General features: G+C 35.3%; 1 protein-coding gene across 1 annotated transcript in view; it reads right to left on the bottom strand.

Annotated features, from left to right (window-relative positions):
- Positions 1-2,117: 2,117 nt before the first annotated feature.
- Positions 2,118-15,352, bottom strand: part of EMC2 (ER membrane protein complex subunit 2) — a 47,028-nt gene continuing 33,793 nt past the window's right edge. Inside the window, exons 6-11 of the mRNA XM_082753450.1 lie at positions 14,593-14,678; positions 14,367-14,426; positions 11,937-12,018; positions 10,698-10,808; positions 7,436-7,540; positions 2,118-2,526 (exon numbers count right to left, since the gene is read on the bottom strand). Of these exons, the coding sequence (XP_082609576.1) occupies positions 2,440-2,526; positions 7,436-7,540; positions 10,698-10,808; positions 11,937-12,018; positions 14,367-14,426; positions 14,593-14,678 (531 nt within the window). The 3' untranslated portion in view covers positions 2,118-2,439. The remainder of the gene's footprint in view (positions 2,527-7,435; positions 7,541-10,697; positions 10,809-11,936; positions 12,019-14,366; positions 14,427-14,592; positions 14,679-15,352) is intronic.

The raw sequence follows: 15,352 nt of genomic DNA, 5'->3' as shown, positions 1-15,352 counted from the left end.
AATATTTGCTAGGTCAATTTGTAAGCTCAACTATGTGGGAATTATGCCAAAATACAAGCACAAATCAGAGTGCTAAGAAGCCGTTTCAAAAGGATGCTAAGTACTAGTGAAAACAAGGAGGTTCTAAGCAATGAGATGAGATTTGTCATCAAATCTCTGAAAACAGCACACTAACTTCACAGAGAAAGATTCAAATTCATCATATAACTAATTAAATATAGGTGAGCTGTTCATTATTGCAAATTCCACACCTGAACAGCAAGAATAGCTTTCTACAAATCAGTGTGGTCATTTCCATCACGCTGAAGATTTAAAATACGCATCTTCTACTGTACTACAAACTCAAAAGATCAACCTACTCAAGCTTCTTCGTGCTATCGTATCTAGAGTACTGCTTTCAGTAAAAAACATTTGGACATAATGTCATAATTTAGACATAACAAAACATAGATTTACATTTAGGAAGGGTATATGAGGCAAAACCCCACTGTACAGAATGAATTCTGATTGCTGAACTGTTCTTTAGTCCAAGTAATTTTAGTCTACAGTACATCTGCCCACCATTTTTAATTTTAGAATGAAACCAAGTTATTAGAGATGTAAGTAAAATAAAAACAAGACTGATGAGGATTTAAAACTCTAGATGGCACACTCATACAATAAAAGATTATAAATCTGAACAAAAATACATAGAGATTCACCTATGAGACTTCCTCGCTTTTCCACCTGAAATAGACATAATCTATCTGCAAACACTGTTTTCAAGTCAATTAGTGAATTTTATGACATAAAAGCATCTGCACCACTTCTCCAAGTTCAAACTGGGTAACTTAATACAAATACTATGCAATATTAGCAGTTTTATGTTTCATCAGTACCAAATTGAGTTAATTTGAGATTCTACATATGATTTACTAATGGCATAGCACCCATTCTGTCACACCATCATATTCACTGCTCACAGTAACATATTTCATGGGTAATGGGAACGAGATCGTACGTTTCCTAAAGACATGGATTCATGCAACAACCAGTTATAAATATTTTCAAGCTTTTAACCCACAGAAGCTTTTGTTGTTGCTTTGTTTTTGAGCAAGAATTCAGTTTTATTACCTCAAGTCCAAGGTCATCGATGCACTGACTTTAACCTACCCATCTACACAGAGCAGGCAGTATAAAATCTGAAACCCATTCAGCTTGGATGGTGACTACAATCATGAAAATGACACCACAATATTTTTATTAGAATTTGTCAAGGGTATGTTGCTGTCATGTAATATGACTGAAGCAGTGATAAATGAAACGACAGCTGTGCAACCGAATTGCCACAGCATACATATGAACATCAGCGGGAATGATCAGAACTGCAAAATCCATGGGTTAGGGTGGCTAGCTAGTTTTCTGAGTAAATTAGCAAGCTCCTAAAAAACAAACACAATACAGACTTAGGGTGCACTAGATCCTCCATGCTAATGTCTGTAAAAATACTTGCAACCTCCAGTAAGTACAAGACAGTAGAACAAAGTGGCTTATCCTTACAATGCAGTAACACTTGGTTACTGCAGAGAAGCCCACATACCATAGCTTACACCAGAGTGAGCGGGAAGCCATACTGTAGGTACAAAATCAGTACAGACCAGCATGCAGCCCTTTATTCAAATGGTTTTTAAATTCAGTAAGTGGAACACACGTACAACAAAGGACACATAGAAGAAGTAAAAAAAAAAAAAAAAAAAAGTGCCTATGCATATACTGATTGGAGAAATTAGGTGGACATGGAACCATTTGCCTGCAAAGCCACAGAGATCAATGTCTTTGGCCTTAAGCCAGTTCAAGACAGTCTCTGAAGTATACAAAAAAGTTTTCTCCATTTCTACAATACAAGATACCAATTCATTAATAAAATTAAGTTATTCGTCTAATAAAGTGTATTCCTGCGTGATAACCTCTTCTTGATATATGGTAAATAGTCAAAAAATTTACATCTGTAGCATGCTTTACTTTACATATATAACTCTTAAATATTCAAATATGATAAAAACTTCTAACAGATGTTATTAATCTACACATATAAATTTGTAACTTCCATTGGCAAGTCCAATAAATCACTATGTATCTTTTAGTCATTTAACAAGTTTATTTCTACAAATTATGGCTTAAAAGCAGGTACTGTACATACAAAAATCTTGATACTGATGTGCAACTCATTATACTTCTTTATGCTGTCTTCGTTGGTAATTTATTCACTTCAGTGGGTATTTATCACATTTCTCATAGCAGCAATAAATAGTCTTTTACTTCTCATAAAACATTATTTTAGATAGCCACATTAATCAATACAAAATTAATTTTTAACAGCATTTGAGTAACATAACCCATAGCTCATTAAAGTTTGATCAGGGAATCTGTGAATTTAATATTACGTGTCTTTGTGCCAACCTAAGACTGAGTGATTTGCAGGGTCTCCAACATGTCTTCCACTGCCTTCAAAGAGTATTTACTTTCTTTCTTACTGCGACCTGCAAACTGGAAAGAAAAAAAAAACACATTCATATATAATAAATTTCTGCACATGGATCCTGTACAAGAAATGGTTCTTAAAAGTTAAGTATGACAAAAACAGCTCTAAAATTATTAGCTATATTTACTATAAGCCCAAAAGCACAGCCTCTTTAATGTTTCATTAAAACAATGTTTTTCCTACAACACAAGCTATGTTATCCTTCCTCTAGTAAGTCATGAAAAATATGTACCAAAATCTTTAATTTCAATCATTTACAAATCACTAACAAATACTCCGTTTGTAATAGTAACATTTATCTAATGACAGAGATCATCCTGTTGTTTTGTTTGCTCTGTAACCTTTAACATGAATTTTATTTGACTTGAATTTTTGATGTGATTCAATATAGATTATATTCATGATTTAAACAGTAGCAAGACTTGGATGTGATAGCTAATCAAGGAGCTAATCTATTTTCTATTTTTGTTCCAGCAAGACAGAGAAAGCTCTACTTACCAAAATCTACTACAGAACAATGAAGTCATCGTATAATTGCATTTTATGGTTCAAAGTAACTGCAAGTAATGACCTTGTGTTTGATTGTAACCTACTGCTGTAACATCTATTTCAGAGAGTATTTGAAATAAAGCCTGTCTTGATAACAAAGAAAAATACAGCTTAAAAGATACTATTTTCCAATCCTATGGCTTTACATTCCCTAAGATACGTGCAACCAAATTTGGGAAAGGAAGGGGAAGAAGGGTAGGAGATGTTGATTACTCCATGCTGACTTCAAAAGGGGCTTTCTAACTGTACTGACAGCTCCCGTCGCTCATCAGCCCCATCTAACAAAAGGGATTTATTGACTAAGTTGATCTTCTGACAAATGAAACTCTCAATCATTTTTAATACACCTGCATTAAAAAGAAGTTTTGCATTTGGTGTTGGGAAGGTGGTAAAGAAATTACAGAAGCATAACTATAACTTGCAGTTAGTAAAATAGCCAATTCTCTACCTAATTCTTAACATCTGAACACTCAATAAATTTTCAATTTAATGTTTTTTTATTTCAAATACCACTGCTGTCTTGCATAGTTAGTCTTTGATTTATAATGTGTCCCTTCTCTCTTGTAATTAACTTAATTTAGCAAACTCTTCATGACCTGTTAAGAAAGATTAAGTCATCAGACCCAGGTAATATCACACCAGCAACAAGCTGCAGGCCCCGTTAACCTGCTTTTGACCCCTAGGCTACAATCTAACATTGGGATTCCCAATCAGTACTGGGTTCTTAAAGAAACAGCTTTGGTACAGTAAAGGAAAATCTATTTCAAATTAAATAACTAGGAGAAAGAAATGCAGCTATTGGGACAACAGTAGTTAGGGGACATATTGAAAACTCCGTATTTTCATACTTCTTATTTTCAGAAGATGAACTGACATTCCCTGTTTTACTCTAGCAACATGTACAAATCTGTTCTCCAGGCTGCAGTTTCCATAATGCCCTGCAACAGTCAACTTCAGGGGAAAATCAAAGCTATCGTAGCATTCTCTCAGGTGAGATAAGAAACCTTTGCTCGAAATCTGAACTTAATACAATGTCCTCTTTTTCTTCACACTAAACAAGAACAGTCCTAAGCTGACATTTGGGGAGGTCCAAACCCCTTCATACAAACAAGCAAATGCAAGAACAGAACTCAAAATCCTCGATAGAAGAACTGTTCCAATTCAAAGCATTTCAGAGACTTGATAAAAAAGCACAGAAGCCTGTGGTCAAACAGTACATTTGGCAGAACACACAGAAAGCAGGCAGAGGAAAGCTTGAAAATAAGAATTTCACTTATTTTCCTTGTCTTTAGGGACACTGAAAGCAAAACTGACACAAGACATTAGCTTAAAAAAGTTACTTGTTAGTTTCAGGAGCGGCTGCGTTCATGATATTGACGTGTGCTTCAAGCTACACAAGCAAAACCAAACTCTGCGTCATAACAAACAGAAGTATACTTGGAAATCTAATCACTTCAAATTTGCCCTGACGAACAATTATTTTGTCTATTCTGCCATTACACAGCAATTTGACTGATTGAGCCGGAATCCATTTCTTAAAATCATGATTTAATTTTCTGTCTCCCAAATGGTTTGTAACAAAATCACCTCTCCAACCATAAATAACATGTGGATTGCTAACACAGAAGAATTTAGCAATATACCCAAGAAGCATGTATCTGGAAAATTACTGTGAGTAGGATCACATTAAAGATTTTTGTGAGCATTAATCAAACTTCCCTGCCTCTGCTGAAACGCTTCTACCAGAGGACATGCTAAACCAATTACCTAATTGAAGAGCACTAGAGGTAGCCCTAGTTTGTGTCGAGGTTAAAGGAACCGTGTGACTTGTGTCCTCAGCCAGGACAGTGAAAGGTTTCTGCACAGGATTGGCACCGCCTGAATAATCCAGAGCTTCCCAGTGATAAACTAACACAAAACTAAGCCTGAACTTGTAACAACTCTTCAAATAATCAGTACTTCTGTAACATTTCAAATAAAAGTTTAATTTTGTTTGCTTTTTTTACACACTCAAAGTTAAGTGGCCTAGAGAATGATGATGACTTTATTATTATTTTATATTTTTTAAGAGCATGTGTTAGCAGCCAGGAATTCCAGCTCCAAGTAGCAGTTCTAGCTACAAAATCTTCCTGACTTCGTTCATAAAATTACATCCCTCCCAGATTAGGCATAGATGAGAGGTAGTAATCAGCACAAATGGGTACGTATTTAACATCAAAATAATAATATTAACCAGATAAAGCACAGATATTTGATGCTTTAAAAAAAAAATCCAACCCAAAACCAAAAGCTTAATTGGATTGTTCTTTATGACCACATCTTTCTGTAAAGAAACTGCTCTGTAGTCTGACACTGGTGAAAGTAGTGAAAAGTGGTAGAAAGTAGTATTTTCTTTTTACACTCGAATACTCTCTTTTAAAATGACAATAAACTAAAATGTTCCTCTGATTTCAAACAGGAATGCACAGGAAAAGCAAAAATCATGAGCTGAATAAAATTACCTGTAAGAGAATAAAAGAACTGGCAAAAATATTTCAAATAAGCTGTATGAAAAATAAAAAAAATGCAACTATAGCCGGTGTTGAATTTGAAAAAACAGAGCAGGTTTCCAAAATTACTAAGCATTATGTTTGTACTTGAAGTTCAAAATCCAGACTGAAAATGGGGAAAGATCTCATTGCAAGACAATTGCTCGAAAATAACTTTCTGAATAGCTTCATATTTTAAAGTCACAAATGCCCATAATTTGACTTGGCACCCATGTCAGGATTCAAAATGGATCTTATTCTCTAGAACATGACTAAAGGAAAAATTGCATTTAACAGTGTAAGAAGGTCCAACTAATAAAACATTTGGCATTGTCAATGCCAAACTCAACAGGCTCTTAAGGCTCTTATTTCACTTTGCAAAGAACTTTGGATAATGCTTGGAAAGTGGGGAGGATTTATAGAGATAATACAGGTATCTAGCTTAAAACCTGGCTAGACAATCTTCCACTAATGGGAGAAGGCTGTGAGGGCTTCCACTGGCACAAGCCACTGAGGTTTCATCCTTAGGTCCAAAAGATGACAATTTCCAACCACTCAACACACTAAGGGAGCAACAAATCAGTACTGACTCATAGGGGAAACTGCCACCTACTACATCACCAAACACCATTTGCTGTAGCAGTTGGATGTTGTAAGCCTCTGACAAACACTAGAGTGGCCAAACCTTTCTGCAGTCATGTCAGAGTAGCAAGCTCAATAGGGTTGGGCTTAGGAAGTCCTGTCCAGCTGTAGTCACTACAGCTTCTTATGGGACTCCTCTGAAGATGAAAGGAGTGTTGACATCAGTTGCTTGCCAAATCCTAGGTTTAACAGATACACTTTCTGCATAGCTGAACTCTCCCTATGATTCCAGTCAGATATGGTGTTCATCACTTTATGTTCCAAACAGCTAAAAAGAGCTGCTAAAGTGTGCAATGCATCACAAAAGTATGAAGTCACAAAGAAGTTATGACATTTGTTTTAAATATATAGTTGTGTTAACATGATCTGTTCTGGTAAGCATCAACCAAAAATGCTTAACATGGTTTCCTAAATAATTTCACAGAAACAATGGCATTGCACTTTCCAGTAAAAAATACAGAACAACAACAACAGAAGTAGTCATATTAGAGATAGTGATGCTAACAGAAAAAGCTATGTGGAGGAAAAAAAAGAAACGGCAAGTTTATTTGGCTGTGAGTCAAGTAACTACAAACTTCCATAATTAAACTTTCACTGTAATTAGAACCTGGAGATGCATATTTTTAGGTCTTAATCATGGTATGCCACCAACCCACAGCCAACACTGACTTTACATTCCCATTCTGATGCACCCTGAAGGAGGCCATTTCCCAGAAACACTAATGGGTCTCTACTGGTGCTTTGAACTGGAAACCTTAATCATTATCCCCACTTAAAACATGTGTTCAAGGCCCCTCAAATCTAAGCAGATCATTTTATTAAGACCTAACACATGGAATAATAGTTTTCACCCAAAATTCACACATCTTTTAAAACCTGTCTTGTTCTGTCAATAATGAGTCTATTGTGTATTCTGCTCTTCAAGGTTTGCTTTGTTTGTTTTCTCTCATAAATCCCAAAAGACTAGTGTTTTCCACTGACACTGTGCTTACTGGAATGTCAGACATACTGAAGCCAAAAGAAGTCCTGCTAATTTATGGGAAACGAGACATAGCATGCAAGAAGAAAGCAAGAAATCCATGCAGGTTATGTTGATTTACACACATCGCATCTAACCTGTTGAATGGCAGTTGATCAAAGTGCAGACAAAACTACAGAGTATGTCGAGAGTATCAGAAAACAATTATGTACTAACCTGGTACGCTCTGTTTATTTGATTAGCTGCCCAGCTGGCATATTTCATATTATCTTTTTTCATTTTTGCGCTTGCTTTTGGGTTGGATGCAATATGGCTTGCAGACTAGAAATGAAAGCATAAAAAAAAAAAGCAGTGTAACCACAAAATATATATACATGAAATAAACTGAGAGTACTTAGCACCTTTGCATACAGAGCCCCGGTAACAGCAGAAATAGAAAAACTGGTATACTGGTAAACTGCATCCAATTAAGAATTACATGAACTACTTAAGCTATAGTTTGTCCTAATTAAGGCTAAAGTAGACTTAAGCTCAGTTGTGTACTGAGTTAAGAACAGAACCTGGATATAATCAGCCAACCCAATCTGCTTTTCCTAAAGTAAGAGTTACAAATTAGTTTTTCCTATTTGATTTCTTACCAGAGGAGATTAAAAATGCATCATCTGTGTGTCCAGACTGCCATTTTTTCCTGGTGACATTAGAAAAGTTTTAGAAGCAGGTTTTATACAAAAACTATGCCCATCTTCACTTGGAAGAATTACTTAAGAACTTAACTCATCTTGGAGACATTTCCACTTACACAAATAAATCCACTTTGTAAGGAATCATTGCTATTCTGAGTGCAAAAGTACTCGAGTGCAAAGAACTTACATTCATCAATGAAAACCGACAGAGATCTCAAGAAAAGAGCATGAAGCCAATGCCTACGTAAGTACTACATACAGAATTCAAACAGTTTTCCCCTATTGCTATTTATCTGCAACTACCTCCAGAAGTGAAAGGAGTGGAAGAAGAAGCCTCTACAAATTCATGAACATTCTTTCTGAAGCCAAGACTCCATGACTTAAATTTGCAATCTAGTATACAGTCACGGCCCTAAGCTAAGGCATAATTCTCTACAGTTTCCTGACTTTGAGGAAGCATTACCAGTTTCCTCAGCAGATGCAGCCAAAAGTCTTTTGGAGAATTTACCACGGTTACAGACTGTCTTCAGGGATTACAGATGCTGGGCATGTCTGTTGAGAACTAAAGTAGTAGCCACAGTAAAAGCAGATCCTGAAGTCTAGAAACAACATTAAAAAGAAACTAGGAGCCAAAGGGTAGATACAGAAATAGCAATGGCAAGCTGAACTTGCAAGCATCTCCTAGTGAAATCTATCAGCCAGCTCCACAAACCTGAAGAAACTGACCAGTCAGTAGTGTACTAAAATTGTGCAAATCAGGGTTTGTTTGTACAACTTTCAGGCAGTGACAAAAACACTTTTCTCAAACTCTCATATTAGCTCAAAGTGGACAGTCAAATCATTATGGAAATAACAGGCTCTAACTCTACCTTATAGACTGAAAATAACAGGCAGGACATTAAGATCTGACAGAGGACAAGTCTAAGTGCATAACATTCAACAAGGGATAGTGCCAGGTCCTGCACCTGGATCATAACAACCCCATGCAGAGGTGTAGGCTTTGGGAAGAGTGGATGGAAAGCTGCCCAGAAGAAAAGGACGTGGGGATGCAGGCTGAAAGCCAGCTGAACATGAAGTGGCCAAGAAAGCTGATGGCATCCTGGCCTACATTAGAAATAGTGCAGCCAGCCAGACAAGAGAAGTGATTGCCTCTCTGAATTCAGCACCGGTGAGACCTCACCTTGAATACTGTGTTCGGTTTGGGGCCCCTTGCTGTACATGGGATATTGAGATGTTTGAGCATGTACAGAGCAGAGCAACTGAAGCTAGCAAAGGGACTAAAAACAAGTCTTACGAGAAGCAGCTGAGGGAATTGGGGTTGTTTACTCTGAAGAGGAGGCTGAGGGCAAACCATATTGCCCTCTACAACTACCTGAAGGTAAGTTGCAGCAAGGAGGGAGTCAGTCCCTTTCTGCAGGTGACAACTGATAGGAAGCAAGCCAACAGCCTCAAGTTGCACCAGGGTAGGTTTAGACTGGACATTAGTAACAATTTCTTCCCAGAAAGGGCAGTCGAGCATTAGACAGGCTGCCCAGGAAGTGGTGGAGTCCCTACCCCTGGAGGTATTTAAGAAACGTATGGATGTGGCACCGACAGACATGGTTTGGTGATGGGATGCAGATGGTCAGCAGTTGGACTTCATGATCTTGAAGGTATTTTCCAACCTAGATGATTCTTTGATTCTAATTACTGTACTAATGGCCAATCACATTCTTGTCAATAGTTCTGTTCAGGCTAAAGATTCATTTTGAAATTGTAGAAAGTTCTATTTAGAAATTGGACTGAGAAAAACAAACAGATAAAAAAAAAAAAAAAGGTGTTCTGTTTGTTTGTTTTTAAACAGTTATCAGTCATAGTATGGTACTACCCTTCAGCAGTTCAACATCCTGCAGAGAAGAGTATAACTTCAAATACTTTTTCAAGAAGTTACCTTCATGTGTTAATTATCATAATTATTTGGAAAACATGGGCAAAACTTACAGCTTAAAAGCACTTCAACTAAGGAGACAATTGCAAAGATCAGCTTCTTGAAGTTGCAGAAAATACCCAATCTCAATGCGCTTTATAGATAACACATCTTGTGATGACATTACACAACTGAGCTCCTAAACATGGGGATTTACAGCCATCCAAACTGTCTGAAGATGCATTAGTGTAAGTCACTAATCAATATTATGCAACTGAAGTCTCTGGGAGCCCTAACGTCCCAAACAGCTTGAGGTGAAGGAAATTTTAACAAACAATAATGCTTAAAAATATTTTAAAATAAATTAATCTTTGATGAAGTTGACCTGAAAGATAGCTTGGTAGCTAAAGATAGTTAACCTTGGAAAATGTCTACATTGATAGTCAAACTATGTGAGAATATTGATGGGGAAAAGAAAAAATTTTAAAAAAAAGAAAAGAAAAGAAAAAGTGTTTGAATTTACATATGGAAGTATATGAAGGAGAGACCTTGCTTCTATAGGAAAGCACATTCAAAAGCAGCTAAAATTACAGTTTATACTTCTTAATAAAACATTTTGAAAACTGATTTATTAAAGTATCATTACCCTATCAGGGATACTGGAAGCAAGATGCACATACTGGAATAGGGGTGACAACTTCAATGTCTTTTTACTACTTTTGATCACTGGCATAAAATTGTCCATACTCAATATTTAGTAACAGTGTTAACAATCTAAACCACTAAGTTAAACCAGAAGGAAGAAAACCTAGCAAATAGGAAAGGAAAACATACAAGCATAAAGACATTCAAAATGATAACATGGAAAATATATAACCAAGGTGCTTACCATATAAAGTCCAAACAAAGCTCTCATATTTCTGTTGTTAAGCTTCAGTGCTTGTGCAAAATACTTTCTTGATAGCTCAAGGTTTTCAAGCCCCCCTTGAGTGTATTTAACCTGTAAAAATGATAGGCTCTTGAAAGTTGCATGTCACTCTTGCCTCTAGCATTCGCTCTTGATTCATAGATATTATGAAATTTTTTGTCACATTTGTTTCACACAAATATTTCAGATAAGTTCTACCAAAGGCAAAACACTGGCCTGTGAGAAATGTTAACTCTTTTCAATAAACACAAAAATATTTAACTATAGAGAAAAAAGTCAGTGTTAATTTAATCAGTTGCTAAAAGAATAAAAAATGATTATTTTGCACCTATTCATACCTACAATATTGGGATAGCCTCTTACGAAATTATGACAAACTCTCAATCTAAACCTAAATTCTGACTGCTATAAATCCATACTAACTCTAAACTCCTTCAGTGTAGCATACCAGTACAGAAAAAACAAAAAACCAAAATGTCTTTCATTAGCTATTCAACTGCAAAATAGTGTACAAAATTTAAAGATCACTCCACTATTTTCTACTAGTTTTGCCTGTTATTAAAACAAGAAAGATAATTATTAGAAGACATGCTTCACAGATTTTCTATCACAAAGTTATTTAGACATTCAACTTTCAATGTTAATTCAATTTTATCCATTTTAACAAAACAAATTCAATTAATTCCACGCAGTTAAAGTGTAGTTTAGGGAAAAAAAATCATACATCTGAAAAATGAATACAAATGACTAAAAACGTCGAGCTCAAAATTCAGTGTCCTCTTTCTACTCAGTGCTCTTTCAATAAAATAATTCTTACTTGAAGGAATCCACGACCTGGCTCCACAATAATAGGTAATACATCATAACTTCCTAGATATGATGTATAGTCTTCCATTACTGTTGAAAAATTTCACTTCTCATTTGAAAAGTACATAAACATTTCAACAAGAATTGCTCATTTAAAAGGAATTTTTATCCTCAATAATTCCTATCCTTACTCTTATTTATACATTAGTCAAATTGAGCAACAAAATATATTTTTTTTAACATTCAAGCTCTTTGAGAAATTAACATTCTCTGTGTACTCTCTTACATCTCCTAGGGAAAATTAAAGAAACTATTTTTATTCTGTTTTCACTACTTCAGTAACATAAAAGCAGAACACATTTAAGTATAATTGATTTTTCTGAAAATACTTACTTCAGCATATTGCTGACAATACAAGTGGTTGTGTGGATTAGTCATCATAAGCTCCTCTAAGCAGAAGGCTGCCTTTGCATAGCTGAGGAACATAAAAACAGTGGCATATAAAAACAAAAGAATACACAGCTCTCTCCCTCAGTTTCTCTACAGTGCAATACAAGAAGCCTTATTTTTTTTCATAACTCCATGATTTACAATCAAAAGAAATGTTTTAATTTTCAATGATGTTTGAAACCACAAATCAGTATTTTTTACATCATAAACAGTGAAAAACATACAAAATGTATACACCTAACACCAACTACAACATAGTTCATTTTTTTTTTTTCTACAAGAAAATTCATCTACACGTTGATTGATTTAGCATGGTATAGATTGGAGCATTTACACTGTTGGTTATCTATCTACCCACAGTCAACCACAGAAATGCGATCAAAAAACATACGGAAAGTTCTAAAAGTCAGACAGTCCAAATGCATGCAAGAAAATAGCATTATACCAGTCCAAACTGGCAACAACTTATCGTTGCAAAAGAAGACTTGTTCTTTATATGAAAGCTTTCAGGAAGAATTACAAGACAAGCTTATAACAACTTTGTTCCGGTTAATAAAAATCCTAGCTTCACAGTATTTTGACTAATAGGGTTTCCTGCAGAATTTGTGTCTTCTACAGATACGTGATAGCACACAGAGCTTATATGACAGGAGTCCAAAATACAGAGAGACAAAGTTCATAATGCCAGTGTTGGTAGATACTTAGTATCAGAGCAGAACCAATTTAGCAACAATGAGAATATTAAACCAAATAATCAGTCAAGTATTATTTCTTAAAATAAGCAAACTGTTTTTTTGCTATGATCACAGCAATAGTCAGATATATATCTCAAATGAGATGCATCTCATTTGGAGATAAAAGGATAGTAGACCAACTCTCAAAAGTAGAAGCTGCAGTCCTCCTGTCAGAACAGAATGAAGAACTGAGGACTACATAAACCTTGTAAATCTAGGAGTATTTGTTAACAACAGTAACAGCATGGTGATTTCACAAGCAAGACAGAATTTGTGAGACTGATAAAACAAGTGATGAAGTATTTCCTTTATTTCTAAAATTAATATTTAGTTGCTTTTTCAACTGACTGATTTTTTCTCCAAATCAAAATAATTGTAATAATTAATGATACTCGTAAAATAAAACTACAGTGAGAACAGTCAACTTTTTCAATAAATTGAAGTTCATCTTTTTTTTTTTTATTTAAAAACCAAGGCAAATACAAGCAAAACCAATTTCCTTCTCAGGCTTTATTATATGATTTTGTAATAAAGATTACAGAAAAAAAAAAAGCTGACAAAAGCTATAAAGGAATATGTATTCCATTTATTCTATTACAGCCGTATTCCAGCTCCACCAACAGATTTGACAGCTTAAATATATTTCTAAATATATGTGTATACATAATATTAAATTTCCATTTTCTTGGAAAAGTTGGTGAATTTCTCAAAAGAAATGTAAATCTGGGACATCAAAATTCTAGATTAATCCCAAAGTCAGCATTTGAAAGAGTTTAATAATTATTTTTGAGAATGAGGTGGAAGGAGAGACAATGGGGGAACAAATTTTTCATTGCAGTAAGAAGGGCTATTTCTTGAGAGTTTGATTCTTTTACTACTCTCTAGAAAGGAAGGAAGGAAACAATGTGATATAATTTAGGCTGGGTTGAAGAACTAAAGTGGGGGGGAAATATGCCTTTGGGTGGGGGTTAGAATTAATGCTGTGATATTAGAAAACTTGCACTAAGGCTTTGAGCTAATCCTCTCACACTGGGATTTCCTCCTGTCACTACAGCAATAAAAAAAGCTAACAAAAACATTAAATATCCAATAAGCAAGTTACTACAACACTCAGCATTCTTGATTGCACTGGGTTTTGTACCCAGGCGACCAAATTCCTCTAACTCTGGATCCATGTTTTATTTATTTATTTTTAAAAGGTTACTAGAAGTTCTTGCAGAGGTAAGCTAAGAGAAAGTAAGAATGCTATGCACAAATGATGTGATAAATTGTTTTTAGATGTAAAGAATTTTAAATCTGTAACTAGTAAAAAATATCACTTGTGTGAAAAATTATAGAAAATGCATACTGCTCATTGCCACACTTAAAACATTTATTTTAAAATAGTGGATTTAAAAAATAACTGAAACATACTGGTGATTAAGTAAATTGTTTCTGTTTAAAAATCAAATACCTTGTTAAAGCACTAGTAGTCAGATAAGGCTGATTCTGTGTTAATTATTTCCTGACAAAGCTGATATTAGAAATGAGACTGTATACTTTCTAACACTAGTCTTTCAAAACAATCACCAAGGTTTTTGATTTGCACAGAGCGTAGTTCAATTTAACAGTTTTTATGTGGACTCAGCAAACAACTTACTCATGCTCATTGATGTAAAGTTCTGCAAGTTCATGCCAAGCTTCCTGGTCTCCAACAAATCTGTACAGAAAAAGGCAAGAGAGGAAAAAAAGCAAAAAGAATGTGTGAAGGGATTCTGTAAATGACCAGCCTGGAAGCAAAGCGTAAATCAAATGCAAATTCCATTTTAATTAAAAAGATTTATCAGAATAGCAAAACACAATCTGTATTCTTGTGAGACACTCACTGTTCCAGATACTCATTCAGCTCTCGGATGGCCTCAAGATTTTTCCCCTGGGCTTTTCGAATGGCAATCTTACGCTTTCTTGCTGCCTATGGGTTGACATTAATAAAGGATTAAGGTCTCATAATTCCCTGGGTTTTTGTAAAGAAAGCAATTTGACTGTGCAAATTATTATCTCAATACCAGCGGAATTCCACTGCAGAGCAACTGCTAGGTTGGAGTTTATAAACATACCCTATGACATCCCACTGAGAGACTGAAAACCTCTTCTTACAATCACATTATGTACGCCTTTCTTTGGAAGTACAAACTGTATGCATTATTTCATTCAAATAAATGACTGTCCAGATTCCGATAATTACAAAACAGCAGGGGACGCTAATCTTCAGCCGTTCCAAAGACCCCCACCTTGCCATTCACAAGGTCTATGACTACAGAGGAGAGATGGGGACTGGATTTTAGAGAATCCCACAGATGCACCTTGGTTGCCACTTTATGGCTTTCAGCCACTTTTAACGATTCTCGTCAAAGTGCTGAATGCAATCTTTTAATTCCTGTTGAACATGCATCAAGTTCATATGCAACCTTCACACCACTTCTGAAAAAAAAAATTAGGCTTTTCAATGTTAAGGGAACATAAAGCGGCCATTTCAATGGCAAAAGCAAAGAGTACTCCGATATGTAGGTGGAAAATGTGTTTCAACATAAACAATATAAAAACAGAGTTAAGAATTATACTTTATTCATATTTCAAACTCCATAT

This window comes from Aythya marila, assembly GCF_965140915.1.
Source record: "Aythya marila genome assembly, chromosome: 2".
NCBI classification, from domain to species: Eukaryota; Metazoa; Chordata; class Aves; order Anseriformes; family Anatidae; genus Aythya; species Aythya marila.
The sequence above is the reverse complement of the archived record's forward strand: the minus strand, read 5'-3'. Positions and strand labels throughout refer to the sequence as shown.